At 39.5% G+C, this 21,702-nt stretch overlaps 1 protein-coding gene across 6 annotated transcripts in view; it reads left to right on the top strand.

The window, feature by feature from the left end:
* The first annotated feature begins 961 nt into the window (after window positions 1-961).
* Window positions 962-21,702, top strand: part of NCOR1 (nuclear receptor corepressor 1) — a 65,858-nt gene continuing 45,117 nt past the window's right edge. For 4 of the 6 annotated variants that reach the window (XM_061470217.1, XM_061470219.1, XM_061470218.1 and 1 more), the window contains exons 1-5: window positions 1,010-1,158; window positions 15,348-15,525; window positions 17,222-17,361; window positions 19,502-19,697; window positions 21,385-21,567. In XM_061470217.1, the coding sequence (XP_061326201.1) occupies window positions 15,418-15,525; window positions 17,222-17,361; window positions 19,502-19,697; window positions 21,385-21,567 (627 nt within the window). In that variant the 5' untranslated portion in view covers window positions 1,010-1,158; window positions 15,348-15,417. Of the gene's footprint in view, window positions 1,159-15,347; window positions 15,526-17,221; window positions 17,362-19,501; window positions 19,698-21,384; window positions 21,568-21,702 lie in introns of all 6 variants that reach the window. The other 2 variants (XM_061470216.1, XM_061470221.1) reach the window with 2 other exon arrangements.

Genomic DNA, 21,702 nt, shown 5'->3' with positions numbered 1-21,702 from the left:
AAGGCAGGCATCGGCATGTGCTGGGATTAAAGGCTGCAAATCTTTAACGTGAAGTGTTTGGAGATGTGTCACGTCACCTTAACGTAGCACTACATGAGAGTAGATCTTGGCTGCTGTAGTAACTACATACTTAATACAACATATGTTTCATAAGTAATCCCATTTGCCACAGGACGAGCCCCTGCTTTATTAATCTGAATAAATGTGTGGGCACACATCCTGCAAATGTGGGATAAGACTTCTCATATTTAATGGAAACTGTACCCATGAGGTAATTTAATCTTGCCTAATGCTCTTTTTCACCATAGCAAACCTCGTAAGAGATGCATTTGTGATTTTAGAACACCTGAGATTACATATTAGCACGTAAAACGCTATGCAGATTTGAAATGCACTGAAAAAGCAGGGAACAGTTCACATACCCCTCATTCGTGGGGAAGAATAAAAATGATTTTGCGATTTTAAACCTCTCACATTATTCTGGAGTCACCCGTCGCCAGCGGCACAGGCTCGGCGGCCGGGACGCGCGGGAGCCCTGCTGAGGTGCTTCAGGCCGAGGGGCGGGAAAGGCGCAGCGGGGCCGGACGCCCCCCGAGGCTTCGCTTGGGGTCCCGTCCAGATTCCTGTCCCCGGCTCCTGAGACTCCATTCATTCGCACGGCCGCGGCCTACCGGCTCCGCGGGGTCCCCTGCGCCCCGCTCCGGGCTGGCGGGACCTGCCCGCCTCAGCGCCGACGCGCCCAGCGCTCGCCTCATGGCGGCGCCTCCAGCCCCCCCTCCCCCTAGCCCCTCTGAGGGGAAGGGGAGGGAACCCTTCGCCGCCGCACCGGCCAGCGGGTCCTGGAAGGAGCAAACCAGCCTGCCCTCTTATCGCCGGCCCGCCCGCGGCTTCTCGCGGCCTGGCGCTGCCTGGGCACCAACGTGCACCGGCATGGCGGGAGGAAGGAACGAGCTCCAGCGGTCGGTAACAACCACCGAGCCGCGGCGCCGCCGTTTGTTCAGTAGCTGCCAGGACCTGGCGCGAGGGGGCGGAGCGCACCGAGCCGGGGGAGGGGAGGCAAGATGGCGGTGGCGGTGGCGCTGAGGTTGAGGTGAGACGCCGCGGCCGTCCGGCCCCACCACAGCCTGCCGCCCGGGCCGCCCCAGCGCCGCGCCGTCGGTAAGGGCAGAGGGCCCGGAGGGGCGGCGCGGGGGGGGCGGCGAGGCTCGGGGACGCAGTGGGGCCTAGCGCCTCCGCTGTGAGGAGGAGGAGGAGGAGGAGGGGGAAGAGGCGGGGGCCACGGCCATCCCTTCCTCCTCCCTCCTCACCGGGGAGAGAACCGCTCTCGTCCCTGGGGGGGAGGGTGCTGGGGCTGGGGGGGAAGGGGTTCCGTGAGGGAGCCGCCGGGGATGGGGAAGGGGGGCGGATCAGGTGCGGGCTGGGGCGGGGGTGCCCGGTGCCCCCGGGGTTTGTTCTCCGTTTGCGCTGTTTGTGTGCGAGGAGGTCCGGAGGGGACCTGAGGCAGCCGTGAGGGATGGCCCTTGAAGGAAAGTTTTTTGAGAAATCCCAGGGCATCGGTGTGTTGGCCATTTGGCCATTCATCCCTGTAGTAGGAGAAGTGCAAGTTAAAACAAAATAAACTATTAATAATGATAAAAAAGGGCTAGTTCTTAAAAATCGGCCACTTGGATGCTCGGCCAGGAGTGCGCTAGTTCCTGAAGATGTCTTGCTGTCCGAGCAGTGTTGGAGGTGCGTCGCGGCTGCCTGCTCCATGCAGCCCCACGCTGAGGTTGTCAGTAGTGAGGAGTTGTTGCTGATGCAGATGCTGAATTATCCATATAGGACCTGTAAACATCCCCAGCTTCTGTCAGCTCTGTTGGAGGGCACAATGGAAGTGGCTTTTTCTAGAATTATTCTGACTTGATGGTAAAGAACTTTGTACTTACTGATTTTTCTGAACTTAAAAATCTGTGGGTATCAAGTGCAATGCAGTTTGTCAAGATTCTAGATGGATGTATCGGCTGTTAGTGTCAGACAGGCTCAAGTAAATAAGTAGTCTGAACAATCTATTATCCAAAACCTGTTTCTTCTTGTTTTACAGATATAGTCTTAACAAGCATGTTACCTTTTTATGACTGTAAATATTGATGTGACCTAAGACAACTTATTACAATGAGAAGGGGATGTCTCATTTTAAGGACTTGCTTTTGTGGCAACATTCTTGTATTATGCAGTATTTTTAGGTACAGCACTGTAGTTACGAACTGCTAGAGCCCAGGTAGGGATTTTTATCCTAGGCAGTATGATTCGAGGGGGAAAAAAACCCAGTGCTATTACAAAAAAACCCCATTACTACTGTAAGATGACCATAGGCAGAGCATAAATGCCTGAATAAGTGGACACATAGTGTTATCTCACTGCACATGAGGACTGTGCAGATCTGTTGCAGTTTTGCACTGGAATTATATTCTGCAGAATTTTGTTATTCCTGATTAACTAAACAACCTTGACGTTTGGAAAAGAAGTATGTAATATCTGAAGTGGATTTCTAGTTAGCTGAAACCTAGTGTCTTATGTTGGGGCATGAAAGACCTTTGTGCTTATCCCAAGGACTGCTAAGTTGAGAGGAAATAAGCCAACTACAGCAACCCTTTTTGCAAAAGCATAGTTAATTTTTATTGACATCACTTTTCTTTGTGATATAGTATAGGCTGCTAAGGAAAAAGGTTCAGCTGTGCTTTATATGCAGTATAATTTGCCTATTTGAAATATAATGTTTGATATTGGTTACTAAAATAACTAAACTTGTTACTGAAACATAGGAAAGAGCATGGAACCTTCTTTCTAGGAGTGTTTTTTAAGGGGTGGAGAGGATATTACAAGTGTTTTCTTCCACAAGTGATACTTCTCTCTAGCTTGTTAGTTATTGTAACAATCAATTAAAAGCGACTCTCCAGGTCAGAATTAGCTGCACAAAACCAGAGTATATTGATGTTCCTACACTGCTGCTGAGTTATTTTAAATATACTTTATTTCCTACAACCATTCATTTTACTTGTTTTTCCTGGGCACACAAGTGTTTTGTTGTGCTCTAAAGAGACCTAGAAAACTCTTTCAAAAACTGTGATAAAAGTAGGAACAGGCTCTAAAGCTTCCTTTCAGTTTCCCCCCTCTAGTGCTCTTCCACGGTTCTTATGGTTCTCTAAGAGCATCTTATAAGTTATTTTATTTCTCAGTTACAGCATGAGTGAGAGATGCTCATGGGGAGGGGAAGCTGACTCTGCTTCGACTACTGTTAAGTGCATAAAAGTAAATGAAAAAAAAAATCTTGTGTATTGACAGAACAGTATTTTCTTTTTATTTTTCTCTTTATTATGTTCTTAATACTGGCATTTCACTCTTGGAGCTCTCAGTCAAAGTTTGGTGAAATGTTTTATTCCTCTTCTTTTATATTTGCCTAAAAAATGGTTTTAATGAAGGTTTACTTGCATGGTCAAAAGTACTATTTGGAGTTCTAATGTGCTAAGCTACTCAAATTTGAGATTTTAGCAGTTGTTTAAGCTGAAGGGGATCTGTGCCTCATGCAGGTGCGCTGCAACACAGGACAATCTTGAGAATAGACTTATAACCAGACAGTGGTTTCAGAATGCAAACAAGCGTTTCCTGGATGCCAGTCTTGAACTCTTCAAGTCATTTATGTTCTCAAGTCAAATCTGAATCAGTGTTTCAGATAACAAGCTATTAAGTGAATGTGTTACCTTGTCTCTCTACTGTAAAAGTTGCAGATAAAAATTCTGACCTGTGCAGGACCGCTGTCTGTAAATATTTACTTTCTGCTACTTCTAAAATATACAAATAGCAAGGAACATGCTGAATGTGTCTTCCATTTTGTTTTTTTCTGTCTTTCAATGATTTTCTAACCTAGTTGATTCTGTTCTATGATTCTAATGATGTTTTGTGATGTTCCCTTCCTCTTCCGTTCTAGTTCAGTGTTTATCCACCATCTGTTAAATGACAACTGCAGTCTGGGCCTACTGGAGCTTAAGTTTAGTGAGTTGGTGTGCATACAGAAAGCTCAGTCTTACCTTGGAGCTATGTTTCTTCCCAGTATCCTAAGAGAGATTTCTATGTCTTTAAATGGATTCACATTTAAACCACTCATGTAACATTGCCACTCCCAGACCGATTTGATATGGAGTTTTTTAATTCAAGTTTAAGGAGGATGTTGATCTGTGTGGTTTTGAAGTGAGTGACTTTACCTGCTTGCGATTACAAAGGATATTGCAAGATTAAGATACTGTATTGGTACAAAGATGGATCATCCATCTCTGAAAAATCCCATTGTTCATAACTCTCAGTAAAAAAAAAAATATATCAGAAATGAAATTTTAAGGCAACAGATTACCTGGACTGTTGACCAGGACTTTAAAAGTCCATGCATGCTGGGTGATGGTGATGAGTCTTGGGTAAAACTGAAAATGAAAATACATTCACAAAGATGGCAAGAGAAAGAACACCTATAAATGAGAAAGGATGAGGTAAACTATAAAATACGCTTAAAATAATATGATGTTTCTTTTAATGCCTCCTCTTGTGCCGTACATCCGCTTGCACTGTATGCTGTGCTGCAGGGAAAGTGCATTTGGCTAATTCTTTTCATGAAGTCAGAGGTAGGTTTGTCCTGGGGACAGTTGAAAACAGCCACAGTAGCATTCTCTGGCTGCTGGGCACAGGCCACATGCTCCGTGTGAAAGGTCTGGTAGGGTTCCTGGGCAGAACCTGGGGCTGCTTTGAAAAGCAGATTCTTTCCTAAATGGATTAAAATGCATTCATGTTCCAAGAAAGGTGTCTAACAATCAGTTAGGAAACCTACCGATTCCTCTCCTGTTTGTCAATGTTAGAAAGTTAAGCCTATGTAAGTTCATTACAAGTTCAAGTGCTGTTCATCAAACTAGATAGGTATATTATTACAGTTCAGCTGTGCTGTTCACCTCATTAATAGTAGATTGTTTTGATTTTTTTTAATTTTTTTTTTTTTCTGGGGTGGGGGGAAGGAAGAGGAGGAATTAATTTAAATTAAAAAAAGATGTATGTGCTTGGTTATCCAGTGTAGAGTTTTGTCTCAGATTCATATTCTTCAACTCTTGTTCCTGCTTGGGTGCTATCTGAAATGTAGTATTGACAGAGAAAGGGTGTCTGGAAGATGGGAATTCTCCCATATAACCAGTGTAATTTCATGGATTAGCTTTCTTGGAATGTTATTCACAAAACCTTTCTCCATAAATGTAGTCACTTACCTGTTACATTATCGCCATTATTGGTGTAGGTGCTGATTTTTTCACAGAGGTCTCAAAGATCAGACTTAGGCTATTTTGAACCTTGAAATTCTGGGGTTTTCTTTTCATATATGCAAAGGTTTACTTAGGCCATTCATAGTTTAAGATTTCTTCCATTCTTTGCCATTTTCTGTGACCTAGAAGCTGTTGTTTGAGTCTCAATTGGAGTTATGTTTTGTTGCATTCCTTGTGAAGTAGAACGTCTCAAACTTAGTCATAAATGTAATAACAATAAACTTTGTTTCCAGAAGCCTCTGGTGCATTTCCTGTAGGGATCTGAAATCTAGACTTGATTTTATCTGAACCCAGTCAACTCAGAAGAGAGATGAGGCTGATACTTAGTTTGTCCTGAAGCCCTGTATGTGGGTTCTCTTATAATACATTGCAGTTTGTCAGTATGGATTAGTCAAGTTATATTAACTTTTCCATGCCAAAGGTGCTTTAAAAAGCTGCCACTACAGATACGCTTTTGATTATGACTGAACTACAAGAAGAGGCTGGAAACTTAAAACTGTGACCACATAATTTCTTGCATGTTAGATGATGTCAAAAGCAGTTTTATCTGCAGATGGGTTAACAGTGGAGGAATATTTTCACATGCAGTAGCTGTTTTTAAAGTGCCTGTGCTTTCAATCCATGAGGGAGAAGCAAAAATTGTTGTTTGGAAAGAATATTTTATGTGTAATATATGATAAAATATATATATATAAAAAAGAAGTCTGAGATCATCATGGTTATTTCTGATTCATTAAATCATAAATGAAATGGGAGGGAATAGGAGAATTTGAGTAAACCTGTGAGTTGTTGGCGACTGACTCATGAGTGAGGATGACTTGCTGAGGAAGGTTGTTGTAGTTCTTACCACCAGTTTGCATAGCATCTCTTGAACCTCTTGCATGCTACAGACTGGTGCATTGGATGGTGCTTGGGTTGGTTTCTGTTTCACCTTAGAGATTTGTGGGTGGAATTTGAATGCTTCAGTTGATGTTTCATAACCAATTGAATTACCCCTGTGGCAGGGATGGGATCCTTCAAAAGGGGTAAGATAGATGTCTGGGGTTTGGGAACTGCTGCAGTTATCTCAGGGGAAAAAAAGCTGTCTCCCCTTGTGAAAGAGAGACCTTGTCTGTGCAGTGTTTGGGCTTTCTATTGGACATTCAATTCTGTAGGTTTGGTTTCTTGTCTTTGGATCATGAAGAATTTTTGTGGTGTATGTTAACTGCATGCTCTACCGGGACAACCAGAAACAAGAATCTGGTGTTGCAGGGAAAACCAAAATGTGTCTTCATAAATCTATCTAGTTTTCTATGATATGCTTTTAAAACCAGAAAGCCTTGTAATGGTTATACACTCTCTTGTTTAAATCATTGCTCAGTGGTACTTTTAGTCAAGTAAATGTCTACATCCTTGATTTCCATTTCTGAGTGGAGAACTTCCTCCTACCTCTTTTGGATAGTTTTGGTGTTTCTGTGACCCTCCTTGGCAGAAGGGAGCTGAGTAGGCTCCTTCACCATCACTAGGTGCTATTCCTCAGTAAAACTCAGAAGAGGAGGTTTCCTCACTCAGGGATTCTGTGTAATCTGGTGTGTCAATGTGTTAACTGGTGAGAAGATGCTGAAAATAGGTACTCTTACTTGAAATGTAGCCGCTCAGCATCCCTCTTTTTTGTGAGGCAACTGGGTAGCTAATTAGAAGCTTCCTAAGACGCTAATGTAGTCTTAGTTTTCCCTCTTACAGTCCGCCGTATAATATAGCAAAGTTGTGTATGGCCTGGGTCTTAATATCAGGTATTAGCAACTTTTCTTTAAGCTCAGAAATTACAGGAGAGATTAAAATAGAATTTCCTGGAGTATCTTGTCAGCTGAATTTGATCAACCCCATTTTGGTGGAGCACAAATTCTATTTGTATTTGTAGTTACCTAGCAGGAGAGAAAGAGAAACTGTTATTTAAAGATGAAGTGCAACAGTGTGATCCTGAGATCTGGCAGCAGTTTGGTTGTAAATTGCATATGCAAGTGTGAAATAAAAATTCACCTTTTGGAATGGCAGTAAAAATCGTTTTGAAGTACTCTTCTAAAACTTACTTAATATTTAATGTTCCAAAAGCTGTTACTTAAGTACTCAAAGGCGCTGGTAGTCTGTAATGGAAAATCTTTTTCTATTAAAATTCGAAGTATAAAATCCTATGTTAATTCTTCATCTCTGTTGATGCAGATGGAAAAGTCTTGCTAGTGTAGAGCAAATGTGACATCTTGAATTGACGGCTTTAATGCTCCTTGACTTCTGTCACGTCTGTAATTGCCTGAATTAAAGTATACCATGCTTCCATGTCATGTAGAATATGTCAGACACTGTATAGCATTAATTATGAGTTAATGCTTTGGATGTTCAGAAATAAGATGATATTGTGTGTTAGTGGAAATTTCAGGGTGTGAGAAGGGTCAAATTCAGATGTTTCGGCTTTTCTTAGCATCTTTTTTTCATATACCCCCATTGCTGTATTTCTGGCTCAAATTGTATGACGTTAATAATTAGTGGAGAGGATGTTATTTAGTGTTGCTAGTAAAACACGGCCTTATAGAGGTTATTTTCTTAACTGTATTTCTAGAAGGGATAGAAATAGCAATTTTTACGTCAATAACCTTGTGAGTAGAGGGGGTGCAACTAAGTGAAATTAAAGTTCTCAGGAATTTATGGTATATTTTGAATGTCTGCCACAGAAGAAGAAAAGGCATTTGCATATGCGGAGTTGTAATGGAAAATTCAGCAGTTACTTCTCAATTTGGAGAAAATATGTTAATTGTTTCAATTCATTCTAATAGCATATGCCTGTGTACTTTGACTACGAGCTTCAGAGTATTCTGCAACATAAACCTGAGTGGAAAAAGATTAAAGAAAGTGTGGAAGAGGTTGATGAGCTATGAGGCTGATGCAAAAACTGGAAGCACGGTATTCTGGAACATGTTTAAATAGCCATTACTTAAATTGTGTTTAATTTCAGTGTTGACCTATTAGCATTTTTTGCTTGTAGCATGTGAAGACTCTTTCATCTTTTGGGGGATATGCCCAGCAGATTTTCATACAGCACACCTGTAAGCTGGGATATTGTAGCTGGAATACACTTCTTCAATTCTTGTTTTAAAGCATAAAATTATCTTAAATTTCTTCAGGCATCAGCCTCTTGGTAGCTTGTTGAATGAAAACCTTTTTATCTTTTAGGATTGTCCTATGTAATGATCCTGTAGCTAATTTTCTCACCATCCCATTCCACAATACTTTGCAGAACTTCGAATAATCAGACTTGAAGGTTTAACATAGATCAGTTTGAACCTAAACTTTCTTTGTCACTAAATTTTTTCATTGTTTTTCTGAATAACTGTCATATGACTGTGCTGATAGTTAAGGCAGTGACTGAAGGACTAATAACTGCTCCTGAAGGGTCTAGTTTTAGTTAAGGTTTTTTAGTTAAGACTTCCAAACTGTTAGGCCAGTCCTCACTTGTAATGGTGCTGTTAATGTTCTGAGCACTGGAGTTTTTAGATGGTAATAGATAGCCTTTTACTGTGTCCGATAGTTTGAGTAAATAACTTTTTATAGGGAGGTTGGACCCATTAAGGTAATTTTAGGAATGGGTCAGACATGTACTTGTTTTCTTTCTCATGTATGGCGTATCCCCAAGATGCAGATTTGATGTTTTTGCTGGAGTGTTCAAACAGATTTATGATTATCTGACAAAATAAGAACACTACAAGAAAGATTTGTTTTGCAAATCTAGCAATATACTTGAAAGGTTTCTAGTTATGTGATTCTCAACTTGTAGTTTTGTCTTACTCTATGTGAGTTGGAAAGTTGTATTGTGAAGGTACAGATACAGGTCTATAAATCATGAAATCTACTTATTGTGGTTGAATAGGTTGGTTGGTTGGTTGGTTTGTTTTGGTTTTGTTTTTTTTTTTATTTTTTTTTTCCTATGTGATTTTTTCACTCCACAGAAAGAATTATTCACAAGTGTTGTTATTAGGCTTTTGGATAAAGCCTCTCTACCCACTGCTGAAACAGTCCCTTCACTCCTTGTTTTCTCACCAGAGTAAATTTTGAATAAATATCCCTGAATTAATTTTGTGATACGTTGTGGATCCTCTGCATATGGCACAGTTAGTTACATCACAGCTCAATTTACTGATTTAAAAACAAAATCCCCCAACTCGGTTTAAGCCTTATATGACTGTAATCTAATTCTTTGCACTCTTTATATTGCACTCAGTTTGCTCAAAAACAAGAGGAGGAAAATTCCCAAAAGGATGTGAAATTTAATTAGCAAATGTTGGTTAAGTACTTCAAGATGGCATGAAAATTACTCCAAATGCAAAAGTGCTGGCTTGTTTCATAAATGTGAATTAAAAATGAGCCTACACATGAGACTGGCTGTTTATCCATAAAGGTGAATGGAAGAGGAGGAGACTGGGTATTCCAGCAAGTGGGGCCATGGTTCCACAAGCAGCAAGTAGGTAGCTCCGCAGTCTGTCTGGCCTCTTGACTCCTTCCCTTCTGCTGGCATAAACATGTGTGTGGGCATGCATTGAAGGGTTTGGGGGAACTGGCCTCCTAAAAATAATCGCAGGTTTTAACCTGCTGCATTTTCCCAAGAGAAGAACTGCTTTTCTCAGGCAGTGCTTAGCTTGTGCTGCTTGAAGTGCTGCAAGACTTGACACTTATTTCTGATTCAGTCATTGACTATTTCCTGGTTGTCTTTGGCAGATTTCTTAACCGTTCTCTGACTTGTTTTCCCATGTGTCTACTGAAGTTAGTATGAGCTGCTGCTTCTTTCTGAAGCATTTTGAGATGTGGAGATCAAGAGGTATTGTTCCAATTAGTATTGCATTATAGAAATAAGATCTGAAATGACACTATGACTGCTGCCAGTGTAATATCCAGTTCTGAGTTATTTGTAACTTACTCAAAATTCTCCACATGTGACAAATTTAAGTGCAAACAGTAGCTTTTAAGGGGAAGTCTGAATTGGATCTCTTCACGTAGTTTGCGCTGGCCAAAGAGAAAAATACAACCATACCTTTAGATATAAACATTGTTAAATCATTTCCTTGCCTGAGAAGCTCAAATTAATACAGGGCTGAGTGGTTCCTGGAACTGGTACTTGTTACTGCTTTTTCTCAGCTAAGTATCTTCAGCCATAACAGTTTCTGTTTTGACTCTTTGATCATATATATATGTGTGTGTGTGTGTATACTTCTCATATATATCTATTAATATTATCCATTTGCTACTACTGGGTTTCCCCATCCCTTATATGTTTTACCTCAGAGTCTGGGAATATGGGAGTGTCATTGAAATGGGACACTAAAGCAGAATGGACTGGATTCTGAAGTCCAAACCAAGAAATATTTCTTTCTGCCCCTTCTAATTGTCAGCAAGACAATTTGCCAGCCTGGTTGGCAGCTGTATGAAGGTATTCATGACCTGACTTTATCTCTGTGAGACAGTTAAGGCAAAATTCCAAAGTCTATAACAGCTCTTGTAAATGTTTATATGAGAAACCCCTCAAATTTGCAGAATAAAATGAAAAGGGCTGAAAATACTTGTCTGAAAAATAGAATCTTGCTGACATTGACTGAGCAGAGTTGGAAGCTGATTTCTTGTATTGTGATTTTTGTCAAGGGTGCTGAATACGAAGATGAGCAGCCTCTGTTGTAGTAGACAAGAGGAAACCAGTGGAAGGATTGGAGAGGCAGAGAGTGTTAATAGCGAGGAGCTTTAAAGGAGTATTCTGATTGGATTTGAGTAGAGCAAGACAAGGTTTGTCATGACTAATGGAGGGATACAGCAGCTAGGAAAGCCCCAATGAGGTTGTTTACAGTCTACACACACACTTACAATTTTATACAAAAAGATTGCTGTATTTAAACGTAATCTGAACGTATGGAACTTAGAGCCATTACATCAGGAAGCTGGCATTGCCCTCACTGACCAGGAAATAGGCTGATGAAAAATAATCTCTGTCTGCTGGAAGCATGTGAGCAGATGCTGAAGAGACAGGCAGGTACTTTTAGCTGATAGGTCATAATGTTTTCTGGAGAGAAATAAGTTAAAGTCAAGTACTTAGATCCACAATTACAGAATTAAGGTAGCAAGACAGGGAGAGATGAGCAGAATATTGGTGGTAATACTTTCGGCAAATATTGGCAAAAACTCCCCATTTCCCCTAATATGGCAGAGTGTAAACAGGCTCATACTATAAGAGTCTGGGAGATAAGATGGGGTCTGCAGGTCATTTAAAGAGGTCAAATTAGGAAAAGGTGCAGATACATGTAAATGAAATAACAGAAGGAGGCTTGGAGGGAAAAAATATTTTGTACTTTAATGTCGTCTTACACATTGTTGTACTACAGTACTGATTTTGTCTGAAAGAAATGAGATCCTACACAGAATCTCCATGCTTTCGGTCCCCCCCCTACCTTCTAATTGCCAGCATATAGCCATGGATTTTCCTTTACTGTTACCCTTATCTCTTCCTGCTGTTGTGTCAGTTCCCTCAGGAAGAGTAATGCACCCCCAGCACTGATAACCTAATTTTTGCTTTTTTGTTTTCTCTCTTCACTTCCCACCTTTCCTATTGACTGCAATTATAACCTCTAATGCTATTTCTGTTGCCTTCTGTTGGCAGCTTTTCTCTCTTTCACCTGTTTTAATTTTTTTATGGTGCTATGACCATGATCCTGCTTGCAGATCCTACTCAGCAGAAAGGCCATTGGACTGAAGGCTTTCATAGGTGTTGTGTAAAACTTGTAGGTTGAGATGGTGGTTTGAGTTAACATTGGTGGATAGATGAAGGATGCTCAGCTTGTTGCCAGGTTCCCCTCCTCCCCCTCATCTTTCCATGTCTAGCATGGAATCTGGAGACATGGTCAGGACTTCTCATTCTTTTGCTTGCGAAAGTTTCTTATATTGGTGGAGATGTCAAGACTAACAGTCCTAACACAAACCTAACAATCTGTACACTAATGTTCTTGTGAATGGAGAAATGGTCTTTATAGCATCATACAGAGTGAGTGTGGATTGAACTTTCAGCACGTGGGTTAATGATCAACTTGTGGGTTTGCCTGAATATTGAGAAAATAAGGAGATGATACCTGACAGAGAGAAACTAACAAGGACTTTGAATCATGGAGCAGTTGCCCTGTATTTGTGTGTGATTTTCAAGTGGTTGTTCATCTGATCCTCTCTGCATCCTCAGATTATTCAGATCTACCTGATTGTGGCCAGCAGGTAAGGGAAGAGTATAAGAACAGGAGGAGTATTTATTGATACTTTCCCACAATCTGGTGTACATTTTTGGCTCCCTGTGCCTCACAATGGGTATCAAAGAACTAGAGAATCTTTTGAAGTGGCTGACAAGGAATAACCAAGTAGACCAGCATGGAAAAGATAGGCCTGAAGGGAAATGGTGGAAGTCTATGAAATTGTGCGTGCAATGGGGAAAATAAGAATATGAAATAGATGTTTGGTCTGTTGCAATAAAGGAAGGTAGCAGGTCCAGAGCAAACAAAAGCTGATAGATTCTCATGTGAAATGCTGCCAAACTATAGAATTTCTTGTGACAAGCAGTTGTGAATTTTGAGAGTTCATACTAGTTCAGACAACGGCTGGACAAACCAATGGAAGAGAAAGCCATTGAGAAATCTTAAACAGAAAGGCTCTGACTCAGGGAATCCCTGAGCCATGCACTGCTTCTTGGGTTGACACTGGAAGGCTGGAGAGTTTGTTGGGAAGACACTGGTACATGCTTCTTAAATGCCTGCTGCTGGCTACTGTCAGTCACAGTGTATTGGACTAAAGGAGCTTTGTTCAGATCTAGTATTACTGTCTTTATTCCCCACTGAAGATTTTAAGGTGTAGGAGATGTACATATCCTTATACACATATCCTTATATACACTATATATAGTGGCATATATACACTATATATATAGCAGCTGCAGATATATAAAATCCAGTTTGACATCTTCCGCATATTTATGAAGACTGCATATGAAGCTGGTGAGGCGGCACAAGTTAGGGCATCAGCAGTTCATCAAACTAAGATTTGTACATTTGTAACCTTCAGTTGTTTGAGCATCCTTATGGCATGCAGAATTTTCATTTAATAATAGATGTCCACCAGGCTATGATGGAAGTAGTTACCACATTAGTAAACATTTGATTGTGCTGGCAGTTAGCTCTATGCCATAATTTCTACGAAAATCCATTTAAAACTGAGAGAAAAATCAAAGGTTTTCATTTGCTGTACATTGGACTTTGGAAATATATAGTATTCAGGTACTATAGCTTGCAGCTAACTCTCACAATGTATGTTATCTAAAACTGCTTGCTTTCTGACGCTGTTTCTTGCTTAAATGGAAACCATATGACTCAGACCTATTAGACCATCACATAGTTGGTAAAGATGTACTTTAATGAATGCAGTATGAATGAGGAAGCATAATAAATGTTAATGGTGAAGAATTCTATGTTAAAACTTGTCACTTAGATATAAACTACAGATACTATAATAGATATATAGTACTGTAAAGTGCACAACTAGTGATCTGTAGTACTGGCTTGAAAGAGAAACTGCAGGGGTTTTCTTTGATTTTTTTCATATCTGAGAATTAGGTGTAAGATGTAAATCTAGACTTGTCTCATAATTCTGATAGCCCAATGTGTAAAGCTTCCTTTGTTTGATGGAGACGTGGCAGGGGAAAATCCCAACTGGATCAGGAGTGATAAATTTTAAGATCTGTTGTATCTGATCCTTTCCTGAGCTGATTTTGTCTGTTGATTGCTAATGGAAAGTGCAGTTCAGAAGTATAACTTCGCATGTGGTGGTTGTGAAAGGCTGCAGATGAATGCACTTTGAAATGAAGTGATCTAGGCAAGGATCAACAGTTACTTTATGTGAAGGTCTGATATGTCTGCTGGGCTCTGGAACAGAGGTTGAGAATTTGCTACAGGTCTGATAGAATTCTGTATGTAAGACCAAGGCTTCTAAGGGTTACATCTTTTGAGCTATCAGAGAGAAATATCTTGTATTACTGTCCTAGAAATATGGAGGACATATATATATATGTCCTACTCTTTTGGTTAGACCCATAACTTGCCCACTTAAAGCCCTAATGGGCACAAGTGTTTAATCAATGTCTTCTGGTCTTCAGCATCTGAAAACATACACAGCTTCATAGATACTTGGAGTTAGTGAACTTGTCTGGATGTTTTCAGTCTTTAAAATTCTTCTCCAGATCAGTATGCATCACAGTGTTTACTGTTAATCTGTAGCTGGAGAATACAATAGAGGCAAAGCAGCCATCAGATGTTAACTAAGTAAGATTGTTTTTAGGCTTCATAGTATATTCAGTTTCTGGCATCCTATATGAGACAAATGTGGTGTCAGTTGAAATTGTTGGGTTTGGGGTGTGTTTTTTTTTTTTTGTGACTGCCTTTTTTTATAAACTACTTCTGTAAAGGTGCTCTTAGATGGTAAAAGTATTTAAGGGCCTGACTAATACACTGTGGTGTAATAAACTGTAGGTGATATTGAGCAGAGGAGCCCTAAGATTACCTGAATCTGAAAGTAAGAAACAGTTCATAGAATCCAGACACTCTGTAGAAGAAACGAAAGTAAACTTCATGTTGTGTTAAAGAAATTTACTGTAAATAAAGAGTCCATCTATAGACTATTATATCCTCTGTAACATTTATTTTAAGTAACCTGCTTTGCTTTTAAAACCCTCCTAATTCATCTGGTAAGGTAAATGATATATTCCAACAATATAATCTTCAAGTAGACAATGCTGACATGTCTCATTTTGAGCTCATTTAAGACCTGTTAGCATGTTTCAGACTAGAGTAACCTATTAAATAAATACATCAGGGAAAAGCTTTTACTGGTAATGGTTGTTTTGCTTAGGTGACTATGGCTGTAATGTATTGTGAGTACATCTGGTACTTGGGTGCTTATCAGTGATCTTTTTTCCTTTAGGCGGTTTCCTAGAAACATGATTGCTTGCTGGTCTTGATCTCACAGCTTTGTGAAGACTTCTTCTCTGATAATGTCAAGTTCAGGCTACCCTCCTAACCAAGGAGCATTCAGCACAGAACAGAGTCGTTATCCTACTCACTCTGTCCAGTACACCTTCCCTAGCACCCGGCACCAGCAGGTAAGGAGACATGAGCCTTACAAATCTAACAAGAGTATAATTCAGGTGCTTGCTGTGCCAAATGGGATGTATTTTATTTCTTTTTAAACCAATGTAATAAAATTCGTTCACATTTGAAAACAGTGGAGTTGCAGACCACATGCCCTGCTGAGAACTGCCAGTGTTGCTTAGGTAGATAGTTGTGGGGTGGTTTGGTTTTGTTTGCCCTCCTTTTTTTTTGCTGAAAGCACTCCATTTTGCTTCTTTAAGATGATATATGTATCTGCTTTTTTACTTGTTTAGTTTTATGTTGGGGTTTGGGGTTTGTTTTTTGTCAGAAATCCAAGTTTTATAATTCTAGACCTTTATCACAGGGAATTAATATAAACTTCCTGGTTTTATCATTGGGTTCTTGTAGTTTGAATAAATTCACTAGGGATCGTGTTCTTGAACTTTTGCTGTAGTTTTGCTTGAATTTAGTAATGGTTAGTCGTCATACTAAATTTGTCCAATGTTAGTGTGGCTGAGTCCGTATTCATTGATAGCAATGATTTTCCAAGAATTTGTGAATAATCTGCCTGCAGTTAGTGTACATGTAATATGACTGAAGCATTCTGGCTGTAACAAATCCTTTGAGAGTCTGGGCTCTTGTGGCTTTTGTGGATACTAAATTTTTATGGCGAATTAATCTCCTATTAGGCCCAGGAGCATAAGAAGTACACCCATAGTTATCTTCCATCCTATGTAAGGAGTATTTGGCTAGATCCTCTGTAAGCTAAATGTGGTGCTTGACAAAACCTGTGTGCAATGTGGAGAATGTGAATCTGAAGTTAAAAAGTTGTGTTACACTGCTTTTTTTTTCTGAAGCAGCTATACCAGGGCTTCCAGCTACCTGTCTTCTGCTAGCCAGAACTGGAGTAATGATTTCTAAGAATCTCCTGCTTAGTTATTCCTGCTGAGCATTCATTCTGCCATCCTGTGCTCTCTATGGCATGGTGGGCAGTGGAGAGCTAGCTGTTAGCTTTAGAACAGTTCAGGTTTCTCTCATTTTAATTTAATTCTCCTGCTACAGACACTTTAGATGTTTTGTTCTACTTACATGTTTGCAAAAGGATATTCAAGAATAGGAGCTTTTTGGCATGCTCCATATTTATTTTCAGATAATTAATAAAAACAAAATCATTATGGATAATGACTTATTGTGTGTCTTGTAGAGCTTCTCTTTGGTTAATCGCAGCTGCATATAATTTTTTAAAGTAAGTTTTTGCTTTTGAAGACGCATATATACAAATTGTCTTGTACCTCACTTTGATGATAAATGAAATGCGTCTTGTCTGACTCTTAGTTCTAATTAAATGTCTGATGTAAAAATGTTTTGAGGTGATAACAGAAGAAATGGCTTCAGGGTTGCTGAAATATATTCTCATTTTACCACTTTGTGGTTGGATGCGTGAAATTGATTTGAGTGGATATTTTTCTACTGCTGACTCATTTGTGTTTTGGTAGAAATTGTTGGGTGAAATTCTTAGCATAAGTGTTTAAAACTTAGAACTGCCATTTACAAGCTTTTATTTTTTGAGCTGGGTTAAAGTTTTAGTGGTATGGTCTTGGTCTGTATTTAGTATCTTTGGAAATGATCATTCCAGGACACCAAACTCTTTTGATCCTGTTTTCTGTACCTTTGTTCTTGTTAACATCAGAAATGTCTTTCATTTAGGAATTTGCAGTTCCCGATTATCGCTCGTCTCACCTGGAAGTCAGTCAGGCAACCCAGCTCCTGCAGCAGCAGCAGCAACAGCAGCAGCAACTTCGGCGCAGGCCTTCCTTGCTTTCCGAATTTCACCCGGGCTCTGACAGGTGAGGATTCTGGTTTTGAAGTATGTGAACATGAATCTCCCATGAGTCTGTGCTTTCTGTAAGGTTAGTTTCAACTTTTGAACAGAAAGGATTCTGTGTTTCATAGTTTTTGTCTAAGTACTGGATTTTGTTATGCTGCTCGTTGTTGTAGTAGTGTTGGTCTCCTGCGCTTGAGTGTTGTAGCTGTTGTGTAATTCCTCAGTCCCTTTGGCTTAACTAGTGCATTTGTTTCATAGACAGGAAGTGACTGTCTGCTTCACTTTTCCCAGATCTCTCCTAACAGCAAACTTCTGAGAATCCAAGTGCATAGCACAAGCTTTTTCATGCTGTTTAGGCCAGAAGTGTGTAGAGTTTGTACCTTTGGATAATTTCATCTTGATGAGTAGAAGCAGCAAGTGCAGGAGTTGTTAGAGTGAATACTACCTGTCATATTTTCTAGATTAGGCTTGTTTATTCAACAGATGATATCTGTGTGGCTGGGCAAGTAAGAAGAAATAAAGCTAGTTGGGTACTTGAGTTGTAAGAGTTGTAAAGCACTGAAATGTGGCAGAAAATGGACTTCTAGGCACAGAGGACTAAATGGGAATGTATATTACTTTTGGCAAGACACTTGACAGCTCCATATCATGTGTTTTAAATATCCTTTTTGTCAGTCTCGTATACCACTCCTGTCTCTGTAAGTAGCTGCAACTGATCTGGGTCCAGTAGGTGAACTGAGGACAAATGGAGTGCACGCATACATTGAATCATATGGTGTAACTTAGTTTCATCTTAGTAATATCTTCTCAATAAAATGGGTTACTTCATGGTGGATATTGATGAATGCTCAAATGTACATTAGTATTACTGGAAGGTTGATAGGTTCAAGAAAGTTTTCAGGCTATATTAAGCATTCATTGACTGTATACCTGAGGAATATTGGATGTACTCTGAAAATCAAATTTAGAAATTAAAAACGCACTATAGATCAGGGTATGATGAATTGGATTGTAGTAAGTTAGCAAGAATATGCTTCTGTTAAGGGGAGAGGTTACTATATGATTTATGCTTCTCAATTCTTTAGCATATTAGTATGCTGATGTGCAGTTGTAAGCAAGTATTATTGCTTATAACAAGCTCTTTTTTTTCCCTTGGACTCTTAGTAAGTATATCTGCTAGGGACAGCTATATGCTGGATTACTGCTAGCAGTTTATTTTGGTTATAACTGAGATAACCTGGTTCTGAAAAAATACCAGTGATTAATGTTATTTAAATATTATTATTTCTTAAAATCTCATTAGAATATTCCCAGAAATAACTTGGTGATAGTGAAACCTGGGGCTTGTGTCTTGCCTTCGTCACCAAATGCCAGTAAGGCTCTGTTTTAGTGCTGAGAATCATAGTAGCTTGTAGAGTTCTCAGAATGTCAGTTTACAGCAGAAATAAATCCTCTCCCCCTTTTGTAAATTTGTAAAAGCTTATTCAGTAGTTCTGGCAAAATACAGGAAACTACTGTCATCTCTTCAGTGGCACTTCATAGGAAGATGTTGAAGCATATGAGGTTCTTTTATGGACATCCTGTGCATTGCTCTGTAAAGGAGCTAGTGATAGTGTTCTGTATTTTTTGGAGGAGGAGGAGGTTTTAGATGACTCATGGGTTGAATCAATGACTGTTTCTGTCATAGAGTAGTGTTTTAGTAGAGATCAAGTTCCAAATAGACTCGTGGCCCATTTCAAGCATTCTGTGTATATTTGAAAATTATTTGACTGCAAAAAGGAAATAATGGAGCTGTTGTGGCCATCTGTGTTCAGTGGAATATAATACGATGTTTATCTCATGGATTTTTTTGTTTACAGTTTGAATCGGAACTTTGATTTGAACAGTGTCATTGTCGCAGTGGTTAAGTTTCTTCGGGTGCTTGTAATGATGGGTATCTGTTTAAACTGTCTTTTAAGACTGAAGAAAACTTTGATTTTTTTTTTTTTTGTGGATTTTAACCTGTATTTTAGGAGGTCATACTTAGAAACGTTTGTCTTACTGTTTAGAAGGGGCTTCACTGTATTGCGTCTCCTGTATATTTGAAAAGGGTTGAGAAACACCAAATATTTTTCTTGTATGGACAGCATATATTTTAATAGTTTCTCTCTTCTGTGTATTAGGCCTCAGGAAAGGAGAACTGGATATGAACAGCAATTTCATCCAGGTCCATCTCAGACAGATCATGATTCACTGGAATCTAAGCGACCACGTCTTGAGCAAGTCTCCGATTCCCATTTTCAGCGTGTCAGCGCAGCTACTGTCTTGCCTTTAGTACATCCTCTGCAGGAAGGGTTGAGATCTGCAGATATTAAGAAGGTAAAGCCTTTTCTGGTTGCAGTGCTGAAGGTGTAAATCACTATGTTGTAGTGAGCAAATAAATTCTTTGCTGTTAGGTAATTTTTTTTTAATTTGCTTAAGGCTCATTTTTCAATCCCAGAAATTTAATGTTGCACGTTATCACAAACTTGTCATGAGTCAGTGTTACTCTTATAGAAAGAACAAGGAGATAAGTCTGCCTCAAACACAGTAAAGAGTCTGATGTTCTGAGTTGCCATTGCACTCTTAAGTTATTAAAAACTCATTTGCAAAATGATTAAGATATAGTGCATGAAATATTTCTGCTTTACAATTGAAATCTAGTGGCAGATTAATGTAGATCTGTTTTTTTCTGTAATATTTGTATTGAATGGTCAAAGTACACCCTTCCACCCCCTTTTCCTTAAGCACTTAAAACGAATCTGCTTATTTACAGAACAGTAATTCTCACTGCTTCATTTTGGGTGAGGGTAGGACAATGTAGTTTGGTGTAGATATTTTTTATTGTAGATACTGAATATTGGTGAGAGCTATTTGTATAGAGCAGACCAGTCTCTCTAATATTTAATACCTTCTCTCATGTGCACACACAAGCATGCAGCCTCACTCGCCAAAAAGGCGCTGTGTGACTTCTGAAGCTCAAGTCCCTAGACCCAGATCATGTAAAGAAAAATTTCACCATACGGATTCAAAATCTAATAGGCACCAGACTTTAAACAGTTGATTACTTGTCTTTTCTCTGCCATTCCTTTTATCACGTGAATAAACTGTGAAGTGAAATTATGATAGCGTGTGATTTTTTTAGTAACTCGCTGTGTTGCATGGCAAAGATCAAAGGGGGCTGGAGAAACTAAGCGATATTAACATGTTCACAGTAACTAAGCTTTTATCCAGGTGCTACATGTGGAAATTTACTGTCTCAATTTACCAATACAGCCTAGTATTATCTTGAGGAGAAGAGGCATTCAAACATGTCATCAGTCAGACTGGCTTGGATGAGGGCTGTATTGCTGAGCTAGCATTTACCAGCTAGGTAGTCATGGAGCATGATGGTCTGAGAACATAAACAAAAGGTACAACTGTGCTGATGTTAGAACATGAAGCATGTTGAAATGTGTCGTTTGGAAACAGACAAAAAAAACCCCAAAGACAAAAAAATCAAAGCCAAATAAATAGGGATCTGTCCTCTCTTAAGTCATCATTTTTAAGTTGTGTTAGGTTCAAGAGAACGTAACAACATTTATAACCACAACTAACTCCAGATGTACTTTATCAGGCTGGTCATGGTTACAAGAATATCCTCTTCAGTGTATGTGCGGAGTATTGAGGATTGGCTCTCAAGTAACCTTTCCTTTAAAGATAAAAGATACTGTTTACTTTTAAGGAAGATAAGGGAGATGTTTTGATCTTATTTCAGTTTCAAGGTAGACACTGAAGTGTCCTGTTATTTTTGAAGGTGGACTTTGAAATTACGATATCATAAATGGGCTGTCAAGTTAATTCTAAAATATTTAGAGCATTAATAAACGGAAATATTAAACTTTAACTCATTTCCTCAACAGAGATATAGATAAATGGAAATTCTTTTCAGTTCATGCATGCTGGTTTAATTACTGAACACTCATTCACATGTTATCAATATGACTGATTTCTCTCAATCTCCCCCACCACACTGTCCATATGAAAGGACCCGGCTTTTGGAGGAAAGCATGAGGGACCATCTTCTCCAATTTCTGGTCAGCCTTGTGGGGAGGATCAAAATGCTTCACCTTCAAAGCTGTCAAAGGAAGAATTGATACAGAGCATGGACCGCGTAGATCGTGAAATTGCAAAAGTTGAACAGCAAATCCTTAAACTGAAGAAAAAGCAAGTAAGCATAACAGACACTACTGTTATCTGCCAGTGAAAAAGGTGTGGAAAAGCTTCATTTTTGGTGGTGGTGAATTTTTTTGTTACATGAACCAAATGAACAAGCTAAAAAGGGAAGATTATGCATATGATTTTG

This window comes from Pezoporus flaviventris, unplaced genomic scaffold, assembly GCF_033815535.1.
Source record: "Pezoporus flaviventris isolate CSIRO_AGI_PZ_B2104156 unplaced genomic scaffold, CSIRO_AGI_Pfla_v1 ptg000063l, whole genome shotgun sequence".
Taxonomy (NCBI): Eukaryota; Metazoa; Chordata; class Aves; order Psittaciformes; family Psittacidae; genus Pezoporus; species Pezoporus flaviventris.
The sequence above is the reverse complement of the archived record's forward strand: the minus strand, read 5'-3'. Positions and strand labels throughout refer to the sequence as shown.